The 15,649-nt window shown below is 38.8% G+C and overlaps 1 protein-coding gene across 4 annotated transcripts in view; it reads left to right on the forward strand.

Annotated features, from left to right (window-relative positions):
• CCNY (cyclin Y) overlaps positions 1 to 15,649 on the forward strand; it is a 53,409-nt gene that overhangs the window by 13,836 nt on the left and 23,924 nt on the right. For all 4 annotated transcript variants that reach the window (XM_027894885.1, XM_027894887.1, XM_027894888.1 and 1 more), the window contains 4 exons: positions 7,974 to 8,074; positions 11,312 to 11,347; positions 15,147 to 15,204; positions 15,309 to 15,428. In XM_027894885.1, coding sequence (XP_027750686.1) covers positions 7,974 to 8,074; positions 11,312 to 11,347; positions 15,147 to 15,204; positions 15,309 to 15,428 — 315 coding nt within the window. The remainder of the gene's footprint in view (positions 1 to 7,973; positions 8,075 to 11,311; positions 11,348 to 15,146; positions 15,205 to 15,308; positions 15,429 to 15,649) is intronic.

The raw sequence follows: 15,649 nt of genomic DNA on the forward strand, positions 1-15,649 counted from the left end.
GTTTTGTTATGCCTTTCATACTCTTCAGTGTGCACGTCTTTTAATCTTCTTAGTCAAGCTGCTGAGGGAGATAAAGATGCAGACTGAGATAGAGGCATTTCCTTTTTCAGAGAAGAGAGATTGCATCAGTATCTCTGCTTGTACAAGGAGAGCAAACAGGAAGACGTTTTATGTTTTTTGAGGAGGTGGTGGAGAAAGAGTGAAGCTTTTGTTATTGATTGCAGTACCTAGCTATTTGTACTGGGAGATTGTTTTTTTGCAGGGGAAAGGAGCAGGGCAGGGAGAAAAAAAGGTTGCTTTCTCCTTCAAGTTTTTTTCTAGAAATTTTCTCTTTCAGACAAGGTGAAAATGCTCTGTTAGCCCAAGTAATTTCTTCTCTTCTTGACAAGATACACTCTTAAAATTTTGTTTATAAGCAGTAATATCCAGTAAAAATAAAGGGATATTTTTTGCATATTGGAATATTTTTGAAGGAAGATAAAGGGTAGGAAAAGGGAGATAAGACAAAGGGAAGTAATATCTCACTTTCACATATGTTTTTATTCTGGAGACTCTTCACCAGCCTTGTAGCAACAGTGTCTTTTCAGCATTGTGTTTTTTAGGGATCTGGATATGACTTTTACTGTGTGCTACCTGGATGTTCAAATGTGGATGTGCAACTGGATGTTCAAATTCCAGCAGGCTAATACTGTTTTTATCATTCCAAGTAGAAAAAATAACATCTGTGTATAGAGCAAGATTTTTTTTCAGGATCCTGGGGAAAGGTTCATGGGCATCACTTGTGTCACAACCCTGGACCTTGTAAGTGACCCTGTGGTGATTCACATCAGGAGAAGCTTCTTCCCAGAGGCAGTACTGGTGGTAGGGACCAGCAGAGAACAGAGGGGTCTGTTGCTGTATGTGGTGTGGCACAAGCAATTTCTGTGAACCTTTTTGCGGCTTGAAATTATGTATGGCACTTACTCCTGTGTAACCCCTGAATTTTCCTGTCAGATTGGATAAAGAGGCTGTCCTGCTTCCCTATTGTAAAACTACTAGGCATGTGACTGATAATCAAACACTTTCAACCAGTGCTTAAAGAGTAAATAAGATACATGCTGAAACGGAAACGTAGTCTGAAAAGTAGTTTAATCCATAAAAAATGCAAAGCACAACATAAAATGTGAAATGTTTTTGAGTGGACTGCCTAAGGCTGGCTATTGTAAAGGCTTATCATTGCTGTCCAAATGCCTTAAGATATTTTAATTAACATTCCAAACTACGTGAGAAGAACAGGATAAACTGGAAGATAGATTAGAGGCTTCTCAGGTGCTCTTGAAGCTCTCCTAGAGTTTGCTTATTGTGGTCTTTGCCCCTCTTCATTGCCAGATCACTGAAAAATAGGTCTAGAGGGGGCCTTTATAGACCACCTGGTCACACATTCCCTGTTCTGATACCATTCCTAATAGATGCTGTTTAAGATTCCTTTTCAGGCTAAAATTAACAGGTTTTCTTTAATGGCTTACCTAAACATACTGTTTGAAATGTGTTTTTCTAATGTCTTTCAGCCCCTTGCTCCTTTTCCTGTCCTCCAGGGTAAAGAATTTTACCTCTCCTGTCAACCTCAAGGCAATAAGTTCTATGAAGTGACAAACTTTTTTAAGGGGAGGAACAAAAGACTTTTAAGGTAGAACGAGAACACGCAGGGGGAGTTCTTTTACAAGGTGTTATGTAATACTTGCTTTGCTGGAAGCACAGTAAAGTCCCTCTGGTCAAATTGCACAACACTAGCAATTACATGGTTTGTAAATATAAGCCTTTGAGCTGATTTTAGTGTTCAAAGAAATATTTAATCTTTCAGGTCTGTAAAGCAGGGTGTTTTATCAGTGGTTAAGTAGGGCCTGGGAGTGCTGCACAAGGGTTTACCAGCTCCTCAAGAGCTCAGTCCTTCATTGACACAGTTTTCTGTAGCTGACATGAGTAAGGACAAGCTTTGAGTGTAAAAACCTTGCAAGTGTAGATCTATTCTAAGCCATCAGTTTTGGACATTATCAAACATTTGTGAAACTAATCCACTGAGGACAAAGTTGAATCATGAAGTACAAGGGGTATTACTTCAACGTGGTTAGACTGGATCTTTTTTTTTAATTGTAATTGTTGGCAGACACAGGTGAGCATACAAGGGTGCAGTTTCCTATTGCTTTTGTTCAGGTGAATATATCTACACCAGATTTAGACAATTTTGCTGTATTGACATTATGCAAGATGGAACTAAGTGCAGAGCTTTGCAGAGCCATGCAGAAAATTGTGTTGCATGGCTTGCTTGATTTTGGAAGCACTTTTTTGACCTGTAAGATCATGTTCCTTCTGTGCAAACTGCTGTCTGAACTAAATCATGTCCTGAAGCAACAGATCTCCAAGATAGAAACCTCCCTTTTCCAAGTCAGAAGCAGTCCTGGTGTTTTTGCTTGCTGTTGTTATTTGGCTTCATGGGTACTTTTACATGCCAGTTTTGCCTTTTAGCATCTTGGCCCTGCCATCAGGCTCTACTGCCTGGAAGCTGATGGGCATGTCTCCACAGATGGGTGCAAGCAAGCCTCAGTAGTTCCATAGAGGAAGTATTATTTAATGGTACATTTTAAAATCCTGCAGTAAGTTACACCTGGTCCGCTGGAAGGAGAGACAGTACTATCATTATTTAGTACAGAAGCTCCAAATTATCTTTTGATGGACAAGTGCAAAAGAGCACTGAGAAAAGGCTGAAGAGCTCCTTTGCCAAACTGAAGCTGGCTGGCTGCAGGCCAGCACTGGTACAAAAGCTGTGTAGCTTCATTAGGGGACTGGTGTGCCCAAATGAACAAATCCTGCTGAGCACCAGGGGCAGAGAGCCACAACCCTCCTAGTGCTGCTGAAGAGGACAGAGCTGGCCAGTACTCATTCTGGTCAATTCTGAGTGTGGGTTTTGGTCAGTATGCACTCCCTTGTGAGATGTTTCTACTTACAGCACCCTCCCCCCTCAGCTTCCCAAAATGACTTTTAACAAAACAAGTAGTAACATTTCCTCTTTCCCCACAAATCTAGATTTAATTTCTGAGTGTATTTTGTGTATTCTCATTGTGAATTAGGAATTTGTTGTGATTCCTTTCATAGCAGGTACATAGAAGCCGTTCTGCTGAGCTTGTGTGATTTTGATGGCAAACTAAGCCATTTGGTTTCTTATAAGATGTTTTTTATGTAAACTTCAAGTAAAACCTATAGTTCAAATGTCTTAAAACAACTGGGATTTGGAAAATTGGTAAGTTTCAGGATGAAGCTGAAAGAAAAATGAAGCAGTGATATATGCTTAGTACTAGCTGTACAAGGGGGGAAGACTGCAAGTTTTAAGTGCCAGAAACACCTGGCATTAAATGGAAATACATTAAGTCTTGATTTCTGTAACTTTTTCTGTTATACATCCTTTCCTGTTATGCAAGTAATTCCACAAAATACCCATTATTTGTATTAGCCTATAATATCAGCATTTCTTAGTGGATGTCATTGGTTGAAATTAGAAAAATAGCAGCTGCTTCTAGAGTAAAGAATTACAAATCCTATCCACCAAAAGAAATTACCAAATGGTAGAAAATTGGTCCAGAATTCATCTCAAGAGGTTGTTCAGTCTGGTTTCTTGTCTAAGAGCAGAAGCCTGTTGCTAAACTGTTCCTGGCAAATGTTTATTTTACCTTTTCTTTACAACTTCCAGTGAGGGAGATTTTATCATTGCTCTAGTCATTCAAGCTGTCTCTGCTGTTATAAAAGGGTGATGGTTTGGGATTTTTCTTGCCATCACCTCCTCTCACATGTTCATGTCCAGTCTTAATTTTCTATAGTTTAATATAAGCCTGCTCTATCTTATCCCATCCACGATGGTCATGGAGTGCAGTGTTCTCTTCTTTGCAACTCCCTTGAGTTGAATGACTTAAGGCCATTATTGTTGCTTTGTTCCTGGAGAAAAACTCTCCAGCCTGTCAGCTTTCCCTTCTAAATTGGGTTTTTCCGTTCTCTGATTAATCTTTATTCTCTGTCCTCCCGACTCTCTGAAACCAATTAATCTTTCTTGAAATACAGTGTTCAAAACTGCACATAAAATTCCAGCTTAGCAGAGTGGACACGCACACTACCCTATTGTATACATGGTAACTCTAAGTATTAAATGATGTTTTCCTTTTTTTTTAGAAAAGTGTCCTCTGAAGATTAATGCCAGCTGCAAATTCAGTACAAAAATCTGGATACTGGTATCAAAGTTTTTACTCAGTATTTTTCATTGAGTAGACCAAACCTCTGTGGAATGTCCCTTGCTTCAGCCTTCCAATTGGAAAGCGAACCCTGGGTAACCAGGGTATAATTTTCCAAGTAGTTTTTACCTACCATGTTTTCCGTGGCTTGCCCTTTGGGAATTTATGCATGGTGAAGTTGGAAGTCTTGCTGAGGTTGTGAAGCATAAAGTCTATGGAATCTCAGCTTGGGTACAAAAATAGTACTACTGCAACTTAAAGTACATATAAAGTGAATCCTTCTTCATAATCAATGAGGTGCTTTTAATTTGTGAATATTTGTAATAGCAGAGGTTTTCAAGGCTCCACATGTGTCCTGTGCTTGTGTTTGCTTAGGAAGATTTAAAAAAGGAGCTCTACCAGTCCTTTCTTTTTCCTGTGTCAGCCTTATGGTGGGACAGAACCTGAGAAGAGTCCCAGTAATGTCAGAGGGTTTGCTCATTTCTTCGGAGGCTCTATAGTCCTTCTCAGCCCTTCCGATTTTTCTCAATTAGAGGGCCACACCTGCAGTGCTGTGTCCAGTTCTGGGCCCCTCAGTTCAGGAAGGATATTGAGGTGCTGGAGCAGGTCCAGAAAAGAGCAACCAGGCTGGTGAGGGGACTTGAACACCAGGGGCTGAGGGAGCTGGGGTTGTTTAGGCTGGAGAAGAGAAGGCTCAGGGGAGACCTCATCACTCTCTACAACTCCCTGAGAGGAGATTGTAGCCAGGTGGGGGTCGGTCTCTTTTCCCAGGCAGCTATCAGTAAGACAAGAGGGCATGATCTCAGGCTGTGCCAGGGGAGGTTTAGGTTAGATGTTAGGAAGAAATTCTTTACAGAGAGGATAGTCAGGCATTAGAATGGGCTGCCCAGGGAAGTGGTGGATTCTCTGTCCCTGGAGGTTTTTAAGAAGAGACTGGATGTGGCACTGAGTGCCATGGTCTATTAACTGTGGTGGTAGTGGATCAAGGGTTGGACTTGATGATCTCAGAGGTCCTTTCCAATCCATCTGATTCTATGATTCTTTGATTGTCTAAATGGAAGATTTTTGTGGACAGATGTGATGGATTTGGAATGGGAAGCCATTAAGCACCTGTACAGTTTTGTCTGTGGACTTGTCCCATTGAATGGACACAGAAGAGAGTTCATCTGTAGGATAGTGCTGAATACTGAGGTGATACTTAGACACCTCTTTTGTCCCTTGCAAGGATGGAGAAGATTCCTGAACAGCATTTTTATGAAGGTTCAGAAAAGCCTGGTTGACTGAACTGTGGGACCTCAGATGTCTCCCAGCTTAGTCAAGCTAGAATATGGAACTGAGGGTGCTCTCCAGTAGTTTGGAAAAGGCAGAAAATCTGTTACCTGGTGCACCATATGGCTGCAGTTGGACATCAGAGTAGAAGCTGGGAATGCTGATCTATCGATAGCTTAGTTATTTGCACGGCACAAATTTGTGTATATGTACCCAAGAGAGTAGCTTTACATTTACATTTGGGACCATTTACATTTACATTTGGCACCATTCTTCAGGCTGGGAGAGGTGCTCCTTCCTGCCAACTTGTTACAAACACAAAGGGAGGCATGAGACGCCACATATTGTCCTGAAGTGTGAAATATTCTATGCCTAATGAAGTGTGATGTGGGCTGACAATCCCCAAAGAGTTCTGTTTCAGAAATAAGGTGTGTGGCTCTAATTTGACGTGTGTCAAATGTTAGAGTGCTGTTTACATAAGAAAATTTAAATCTGATAGTGGCATTGCTACAGAGTTTTCTGTCTTTCACTTATGCTTCCTTTGAATGAATCCGGTCCATTTATCTTAAATTTTATCTAAGGCTTTAAAACATGTTGACACTTAAAATGTAGAATGAAAACTTTCCATATGCTTTTTTATTTTTTTTAATAATAGTGCTGGGCATCTGTACCTCTCCCTTTTTTTTCCAACCACTAGACAGTCTCATTTTCACCTGGTTTTAAGTTGCTTTGCCTTTATCCTGCCTGTGGAAAGTACTCAACAGACTAATCCAGAATTTGAACTAAACTGTGATAGAATAAAAGCTATAAATCACCACTGCCCTAGTAATTCTCTCTGTATGCATCAGTGCTAGATAATACATTTTATGTCATTAATATTTCTGGTGCTTCTAAATTTTCTCTTTGTTGCCTTGCTTAACATATAATAGGTTGGAAGGTAGATAGATTGTCAGCTTCCAAATTATTGCGAAGTATCTTTCCAGGTTCCTGGAGAAATTCTGAAAGGGAATAATTTTAATTTTCTTGGTAAATTTTTTGCCTTCCAAAAAAACCCCTCACATATTGGTCATGTGAGGGACTTTGATAGAATTTGTTGGTGAGCTTTCAGATAATTTAAACATAATGTTTCTGCTGTTGTGACAGCTTCAGACAATGATTTTTTTCAATTAATAGAAGACTTCGTATGATTTTATACTCATAGCTGAGAAATATAGAAAGATGACTTAGATGCATGTAGGTTTTACCAGGAGCCTGAGTGTGGTTAAGAAGTCTGCTGCCTATGGAGAATGGAAAGTTAGTGAGATGGTGGGTGCTGGCACTTGCAGTAATATCTGTTTTGGGAATTTGGCAGGGGAGGATGTACTGAGGTGGGAGTCACAGGGTTGTATCCTAGATACTCAGTTGCTCTGGGCTGGTAAATGCCTGTGAGTTCCACTGATGGTGCTGACATTGGTCTCTCCACTGAAACACTGGAAACAACATTAAGTGTAAGACAAATTAAAATTTCCATGTTGATGTGCCAACTGAGTTTTAAACCTGTGGCAAGTTAACTGTTTAATTTGACTGGTCTTGGCATTCCTGTCATAGGTTCTTGGTCAAGTTATTCACTAGTGTAGACAGAATAAGCAAGGATAAAATCAAAGAGGGCTAATGATTGTCATAAGTATTAGCTGATGTGATGAAACTGTTCTCGTTAGACGGGTGGAGTGCTGGCTGCTCCAAATAGCTGATGGAGAAGCCCTTTCAGCAAAAAAAAACAAACTTCAGAAATATTTAGTGTTGTCAAATGCCAGGTTTTTTTTGGTTGAGTTTTCCAATATTTCCTACCGCAGTACAGAAAAAGGATTGAAATATATTGAAAGCCTTTTCTATTAAGAGATATGTTCCTTTTTTATTTGTGTATTTTATACACTTTCTTTCATGGCCTTCAATCAGTTTCTTTCCTTTCCAATAACAGTCTGTTATCAATGAATTATTTTTTCTGAACTTTCCCTAGGACTTGTTTGTTTGGGGGGTTTAATTTTTTTTTTTCTCCAAGCATTGTTTTATATCTGTTGCTAAATCAGTGTTCATCGCTAACACGATTTCTTTTTCACTCTTCCACTTACTCATTTGGAATGAGGGCAGAAACATAGGTCTTGTCCATCTTTGCTTTCCAAGTGTGTGTATGGATTTGAGTAACTGCACAAAAAGTTTTGCATGGTTTTGGGGAAGGAGGGACGGAGGGGTGTTTGAGACTTGAAAGCATTAGTCAAGTCTCAGGCAGGAATTGTTGTGACTTCTGCAACAGTAATTATTTCTGAACCTTCTGAACTGCTTCAAAATGTGATTGCATTACTGTGTGCGTCATTACGAGAGACAGAAATGTGTCTTTTTTAAATTCTTACATCTCCCCACAAAAATGCTTTGGTATTACATAATTGCCATTGTTCTTTTGCATGTTTTTCATAGCATCCTCCTGGGCAGTTGAGAAGGAAGTACAGTTCCTGCTCCACTATTTTCCTGGATGACAGCACAGTCAGTCAACCAAACCTCAAGTATACCATCAAATGGTGGGTTTTACAATTTATTTGGTTTTGCTAGAACGAAATATTTATGTATTTATGTATTTATGTATACATATTTCTGAATCATTACTAAGCAATCTTCAAGTTTTTAATTTTTGAAGTAATCAATTTATTTAATCAGTCATGCTAAAGTTAGTGAATAGTGTAAGCAATGGATATTGCTCATATGGTAGGTGAGGAAGCAGCAGTTAAGAATCTCATATTTCAGCAGCTGAAATCCTCATGCTTCAGCATTTGATGCTTTGGATGAGTCCTAAAAGCTTTGGTGTGCTTGTTTATTCAGAATTTTGGAATTATCTGAAATTGAAGAGCTCTTTTCTGTTCATGAGTAAGCACTCATTTGCTTATCATCCCTTTCAGTTTTCTGTTTTAAATGGAATAATTGCCTCTGGATTCCTTTCCTTATTAAATACTAGGGCACTGGAAATGTATTATACTGCAGTGGGGAGCTTTGTGTGTGGTGTGCACATGGGCTTACCCTTGGGTAATGTCTCAGATGAGCATTTCAGGTTTCGCTGGTGCCTTTTTACATTTGCAGAGAAATTAAACTGGTGTTTTTGGAGTATTGTTCTTTACATTTTGTACAGTAAGGGGGCAAAAGTGCGACCAAATTCTCGGGCATTTTATGCTGTTCGTTCATAGTTTCTGATAGCCTCTCTTGACTGGTCTGTAGGCTCGTTACCTTGGTGTACTCAAGTGCAAAAATTTATTAAGTCAATATTTGTGCTGCAAAGATACTTACATGACAGACAGATATATTCAAACTAACACATACAAAGGAGTTTGTAATGTTGGTGGTTGCTAAGATAGCTCTTAATTTTTCTGTGTAAGGAAAAACGAGGGGAAAGGAGAAGGGTTTTGCAGTCAAGTTGACAGACCCTTCATCAGCTGTTTCTGCCTGAAATATAGTCCTGCTTTTCATCAAGTTTCTGTAACTAGTAACTTTAAAATAGTTCTGATGAACACTAGAAAATGTTTTTTCATTTTTGGGCTGTTGTTTTTTTTAATGTGGTTTATTTTCTTCATCCTGGAATCTCATACTTTTATGGTCTAAAATCCTTTGTGTGCACATTTTTGTAAGTGCAGGTTTTTGCATGTGTTTTGGGATCCTTCTTGCGTCAGAACTGAGACTGCTCATGGGAAGAAGAGGTGGTTTCAGCTGGCTGCAGCAGCCAAGAAGCATTTTCAGAGAGTCCCCAAGGGGTCTGAGGGCTTGAAAAGGGGTTACATGGGTTAAAAAACTGGACTTTGGCCCAAAAGGCCTCTGGCTCTCCTATCTGGCTGCACATTTAACAGGATGAGGGGTGGGGAGATTGTAGGATTACTGCTTTTGTAGTACAGCTTCGTTTCTTGCCCCAATCCTGGCAGTCTCTGCAGGTAAATGACTGTTGCATGGAGGTAAATCTGTGAGGGAGGTATTTTGCCCACCTCATTTATTTCTTCCGGGTCATGTTATGGACCGTTGTGTTTAAAATATTAGTGTTCTCTACTGGAGATCTGCAGCACTGAAGGGGCAGGGTGATGGGAAGCTCCATAAGCATCTTTCTTGCACACTGAGTGCCAGCTGAACCAGCATATGAAAGGTAGAATGAAACCTGGATGAGGTAATCTGTTACAGCTCTGAAAGACTTTCAGATTCTGACAGATTTCTAAATACTAAATATTTCCTAAACTCAATTTGACATTTTGTTACAGAGGCAGCCGTGTGATCACCAAGCAGAGCTTTGCCCATAGACTCTTGTGTCTGCTTTCATAAAGTGAACTGGAGCTGCAAGTGTGTTCCTAGGGGCATAATTTAAAATTAAATTTTAGGACTAATTCACTTTGGGAATAGCTTTCAGTCAAATTAAATTCATTCAGAAATGTGGGATTTTCTTGTGTTCAGTAATAACTGTGTCCTTTTAATGTCCATGGTACTCAGTATTTCTTAATTCCTTAAATATGTATCTATAGAAAAAAATTCAAATTTAAAAGGAATTTATGATCTAAAGTCTTCTAATGCAGCCAGGTAAAAGCTCATACAAGCTTAGTGAAATATATTTACTATCAGCTGAGAAAAATATTTCCCCCTATATGGCTGTTCAAAATAAACCCCCAACCAAATCTGAAATAATTTCAAATTATTGATTTTTAATCTATTTTGAATACTAAGGAGGTAGCTCAAACATACTGTTTTCCTAACATGCATTACCTCTGTTTTCATGTAAAAATTCTGGAATAAAATTGCTCTTAAATAAAATTACCCTGAATAAAATTGACTCTTTTAAAAGGCCCTTTTATGGAAAAGAAAAGGGGGGGAATTTGCATCCGTATAAGACATAAGCATCTTACAATGAATCACTGACAAAACAAATTGTCAGCAAATAGAATTGGTGAACTCCCTCCTCCATCCTCTTTCCCCTTTAGCTCTGACTGTGTGTAACGTTGCTGGAACAAGAAGGGAGGGTGCTGGCTTGGCTTTATCCTTCAATAAAGCTATATTGAGAGTAAAGCACGAGTCATGACTTGGAAACTGGAGGATAATCTTGAGGATCCATACCTTAATTTTCTTCCATCTCAAACGTGAATGAGATCAGTTAGTTGTGTATGTAATCAAAATCTTAGCTTTTTGTGCATATAAGGAGACTTCTTGTCTTTGTGCAGAAGATAAACAGAGATGCTTTGGTGTGTGGTTGAGAACATGAGAAATGCATAATGCACTAAGTTATTCAGGGAGTCGGCTTTCCCGAGTTAAAATAAGTAACTTGATGCCATAAAACTGCAGGAACCTATTATATGAGTCTGCCATGTGAATAAACACATAGAAAGACAGACAAAAGTTATTGGATTCAAATATAAAATCATAAGCCAGTGGTGATTAAACATTTTGTGTTAGCCTGTGATGCTTTATTTTCCACCTTGGAAGTCAGTAGAGTTTTATCATTAACTTAGGGGAGCAGGGCAGTAAATGGAAGGTACATGCAACTTGATATGTGAAATATGAGTATTTTTGTAAGGTACTTAATTACCAGTAAAAAGGGGGCATTTGAAGTGTGCTGAACAAGTCCTGTAAAATTGTCTGTTTACAGCAGTTTTCCTGGTATCTAGCAGTGAACAAAAGAAAACAGCCTGTTGAGCATACTGTTTGTCATGCCTTGTGATAGGTTTTAAATTTACATGTTAATATGATTGATAATATCATTTGACAGTCCTGATATATTAACTCTGTATTTTTTTTTACAGTGTAGCTCTTGCAATATATTACCACATCAAAAACAGGTATGTGAATAACGGAATCTTGTGCCGAAAATATCTTTCATCGTAACAAATGGGCTGCCCAAACCCTAAAAATCCATGCTTTTTTTTTTCCTTTCAAAATGTTTTTGGGTAGCAGTTTCCTTGATTCCCATGCTAGAAATAAGAAACATGTGTATTTTATATATATATTATTTTACATAGGAAAATTAAAATTGGAGGATTAAGTACCATAAAGATCTGGAAGTACTGTTCAACATTAAAAAACTTTGATGATTTAGTGTTTCGTTTTATGTACATTGGGCAGTTGTACATTGTTGCTTTACGTTGCAATTACATATAGAAAAATCTGAATACTGTCTTTCAGTTTTATATTTTTAGCTACATCTTTGTAAAGTTAACTGTGTATATCAGTGACCAGTTAGTTAATGGATTTTGAAATAAAAACCATGAATTATAAAGTGAGAGGGACATTGTGAATAGATGTAACTCAAGATTCCTCAGAAACAGAGCGGGTTCTGGCTTATCTCTTCTAGTGTAGCATGTTTTAGGTCTCTACTCAGTCAAGTTGATTGAGATTGAATAGAAAAATAGTCCTCTAAAAAGTAACTTGGCACATAAATGAGCTTTCTTCATGTTGAATTGTGCTTTTGTATCTTAAATTCCCTGTCCTCATGATATGTCACAGTATCCTAAAATAATATTTCCTGAAATTTCTAAGGAGAGATTGTATAAATACTTGAAGTGACTTTTGTGTCCATGGCTTTTCAATTGGCCTTTTCAGAGAACTTGGCTTAGATCTTGATCTAACAAGCCACTTAGACGTTTTTTCTTGTGGACTATTAAGAAGTCCAACTAGAACAAAAGGAATTACTCATGAGTTTAAAGTTCAGCTGGTACGTCATTCGGGACCATGTTTCAGGTCACTGGAACCCATCACAATTATTAAAACAAGGCTGACATCCCAAGAGAAACCTTTAAAAGTGCACAAGGGCAGAAAGGCTTAGGGCTTGATTCCTGCTGAAAGGTCTTAGAAGACCTTCCAAGACATCAGTGGGCCATGGACTGAAACTGAATATATAAAGCAAAAGTTGGAGTGAAATCTTCTCTCAAACTTTTAATCCCATTTCCCAGGAAATGAGGCATGAGTGGTCATGCTTGGATTACTTGTTTATCCATCTGTGGTTCCTTTTCCACCTTTTGTCCGTGGTCCCTGGATTAGTTTGGTTAACTAGTCAATTTTTGCTATGCTCAACTAAATAACAGAGATCTCAAAGATAATCAGATTCCAGAGTTTTGTAGAAATAAGTTATTAAGTGCTTTGTTAAGTGTCATACCAGCTGAGTGAAAGGCTCCGGAGAATGGGGCACATTAGGGACTACAAAGGGCGAGAAACCTCAGTAAGAGTTCACAGGTGAGCCTGAAGAATACATAGCCACAGAATACCAGTGCTGTCTCATGCCACTTGCCATCGAGCTGATTTCTGTCTGCAGTAAAACATGCCCTTTCGTGGGCTTGCAGAACTTGATGAAGATTTGGCCTACAACTACTAGAGAGACTAAACCTTTATAAAATAAAGAGCCTCGTGTCAGCATCTTGAAAACAAATGCATCCTGAATGTTACCTTCTTGGAAAATTGCTATCTGTCCTTTCACTTTTGGAGTTGAGAGGTGATTTATTCAGGAAACTGGTTGCTGTTGCTTCCTCCAGAACGTGCCCGGCGTGGGGAGGTGCCGTGCACACACTTGAGACAGGCGGTCTCAGCAGCGATGCTGGAGCAGGACGTGTGCGTCAATTAACAACTCTGAAATGAGGGATGTGGAATGACTGCTCTGTCTTTGGTTGTCTCTGATTTAGGAACGAAGGGACAACGTGATAACAGCACTCAGTTGTACTTGCTGCTGAAACAGCCAGAGCAAAACATATGTTCTGTTTCCTGCTATTATAGGCAAAAAGGAAGTTGTTGACGTATGTGGTAGGTTGTGAGGGGTGGGGAGTATGTAACTCTTACAGAGACTCAGGGTTGATTTTGACAGAAAACGAGTCAAGCATCTGCTCTGACAGAGAAGAATTTTTTTCAGACAGTGTTTAGTTGTTCCTTTTCTTTTGCACAGGAGGCTTAAAACAAATTACCTCCTAATATATAAAACTCTCACCAATCTCAGGTTTTTTTGAGAAACTGTACATGAAATGTAATATTTCTTCATATGTTTCCCACATTTCATTTGATGGTTACATTCTGGTTATCATTCTTTTCCCAGTGCCTCCCTATCATGGTTATACTGATCAGTTTTCTGCAGCTTTTGTTGTGCTTAGCTATTCAACAAGTGGTAAAAAACTACACCCATCTTGTTCTTAAAGGAATGTATGAGTCATAGTGAATTTTCTAAATAAATAAACAAAATAAAATAAACCCCATCAAATTTAAGCGTGAAGAATGATTAGATCAATCAGTAGATGGTCCAGTTTTGAAAGAGGACAGTGTGGATTGTAGTGAAGATGAAAAGATCCTAGTTTTTATTTTTAATAGATTTTTGAGGGCAATTAAATGTGCCTTCATAGCTGCATGCAGCAGCTATCGTAAAACTAGGATATCATTTCTTTCTCTCTTCTCGTTATCAAGAGCCATAGTTTACCATAGCACATCAGTGATTCCAAGGAGACTACTTCTGCATTAAGATACTGGCTTTTTTATGAAGGGGTATAAGAGTGGTAAAAGAGTGTGGCCTAAAATCCTTGCTGATAAGGAATTTTCAAGTAATTATCCCAGTCTGTGATGGGGTTTTGTTTGTTTGTTTTAATTTAGGTACTTTTTTTTTTTAAGTGTTTATTTCTGGTGTTAGCTTGCTTTTTAGCAGAAAAAAACCCCCACCATTGGATGTTGAGGTTTGAATGTTAGCTGCTAATAAATACATTTTGCAGACATGAATCCACAGTAAAACTTGTGGTTTGCATGCTCTGAGAGACACGTGCTGCTGAGTAAAGATAGAAGACATATTCAGTGGTTTCTCTCTTAAGAACTCTACGACCAGAGTACGAGAGATGCTAAAAATAGAGATGGGGTTGTATTAAGTAGGTCACATGGATGCATCTGTCCAGAAAGTGGCAGTTCCAACTGGTACTGTTACACCACTTGCTTTTGTGATTGTTAGTGTTCCCACCAAAATTACACACTGCAAAAATCTTACATTGCATCCTGGATGTTAGACGTGTGAAGTTGCATCAACTTGCATGCTGATATTGAGCTACAGGGATTTGAGAGAGAGAAATAGCTGAGAAAACCAATGAAGAGGAATATTATTTTGTCCGAATTTTTTTGTATGTGCTCCTTTTTGCTTTCAGAAATCCTTAGTACGATAGGGTTTTCCAAATAAGAGTGAAGTATGTATGTATTAACTAAAGGATTACCCTAAAAATAGCATTGCATATTTGTAGGCGTTCACATTGTTGACAATAAAGGAGAAGGAGGAGTTAAGAGGTTGCAAGGGTGGAGACTATGAAGTTAAAAAAAGGAGAGTAAGCTGGGATAATTTTATCACAAGTTTTTAGTAGTACTTCTTAATCCTCACAGTAAAGACCACAGAAATTTGGTATCGTGGGCATTGAAAGCTGAATATTTAAGTTACTTTGTAATAGGAATTTCATATTACACAAAAATCTTATGGCAGAATGTGCAACTTCTATTTGAAAATCACATTTCATCAGTGTTTCTAAGCACCCTGCAGCACAGAGAGTGTTGGAGTTTCAGCAGTACATGTGTCTGTGAGGGGTGTGTGCCTTTGTGTTCAGATAATGACACTGCTTTGGTTTTAATACTTTTTAGGGACACAGACGGAAGAATGCTCTTAGATATTTTTGATGAAAACCTTCATCCCCTTTCGGTAAGTTCTGCTGCCTCTCCTTCCCTTTCATGTGAACTGTCTTTCTTCTTTTCTGTCTGCTTCGTTTTGTTTCAGTCACCTATTTGGAAGTATTTCTTCCTTAGAAATCCGAAGTGCCACCAGACTATGACAAACATGACCCGGAGCAGAAGCAGATTTACCGCTTTGTTCGGACGTTGTTCAGTGCTGCTCAACTGACTGCTGAATGTGCCATTGTCACCCTGGTGAGTGTCTGAGAGATGACATCAGCCTTCTGACAGACCCAGTTTTGTTCTCAAAGCCTGGGTTTGTATGATTTAATAGATCTCGGTGCTGCCAGCGAATTTTTTCTCACCATGGAGACCAAGGAGATTTCTTGATGGGAAGAGATACTACAGTTCATTTTTCTTGTGGAGAGTAAGTGGTGGAAGAAGAGATTGGGTAGCATGTGACACAAAACCCTGGG

The sequence above is a fragment of the Empidonax traillii genome, unplaced genomic scaffold (assembly GCF_003031625.1).
Source record: "Empidonax traillii isolate 1590-97213 ecotype Southwest subspecies unplaced genomic scaffold, ASM303162v1 scaffold446:size905785, whole genome shotgun sequence".
Taxonomy (NCBI): Eukaryota; Metazoa; Chordata; class Aves; order Passeriformes; family Tyrannidae; genus Empidonax; species Empidonax traillii.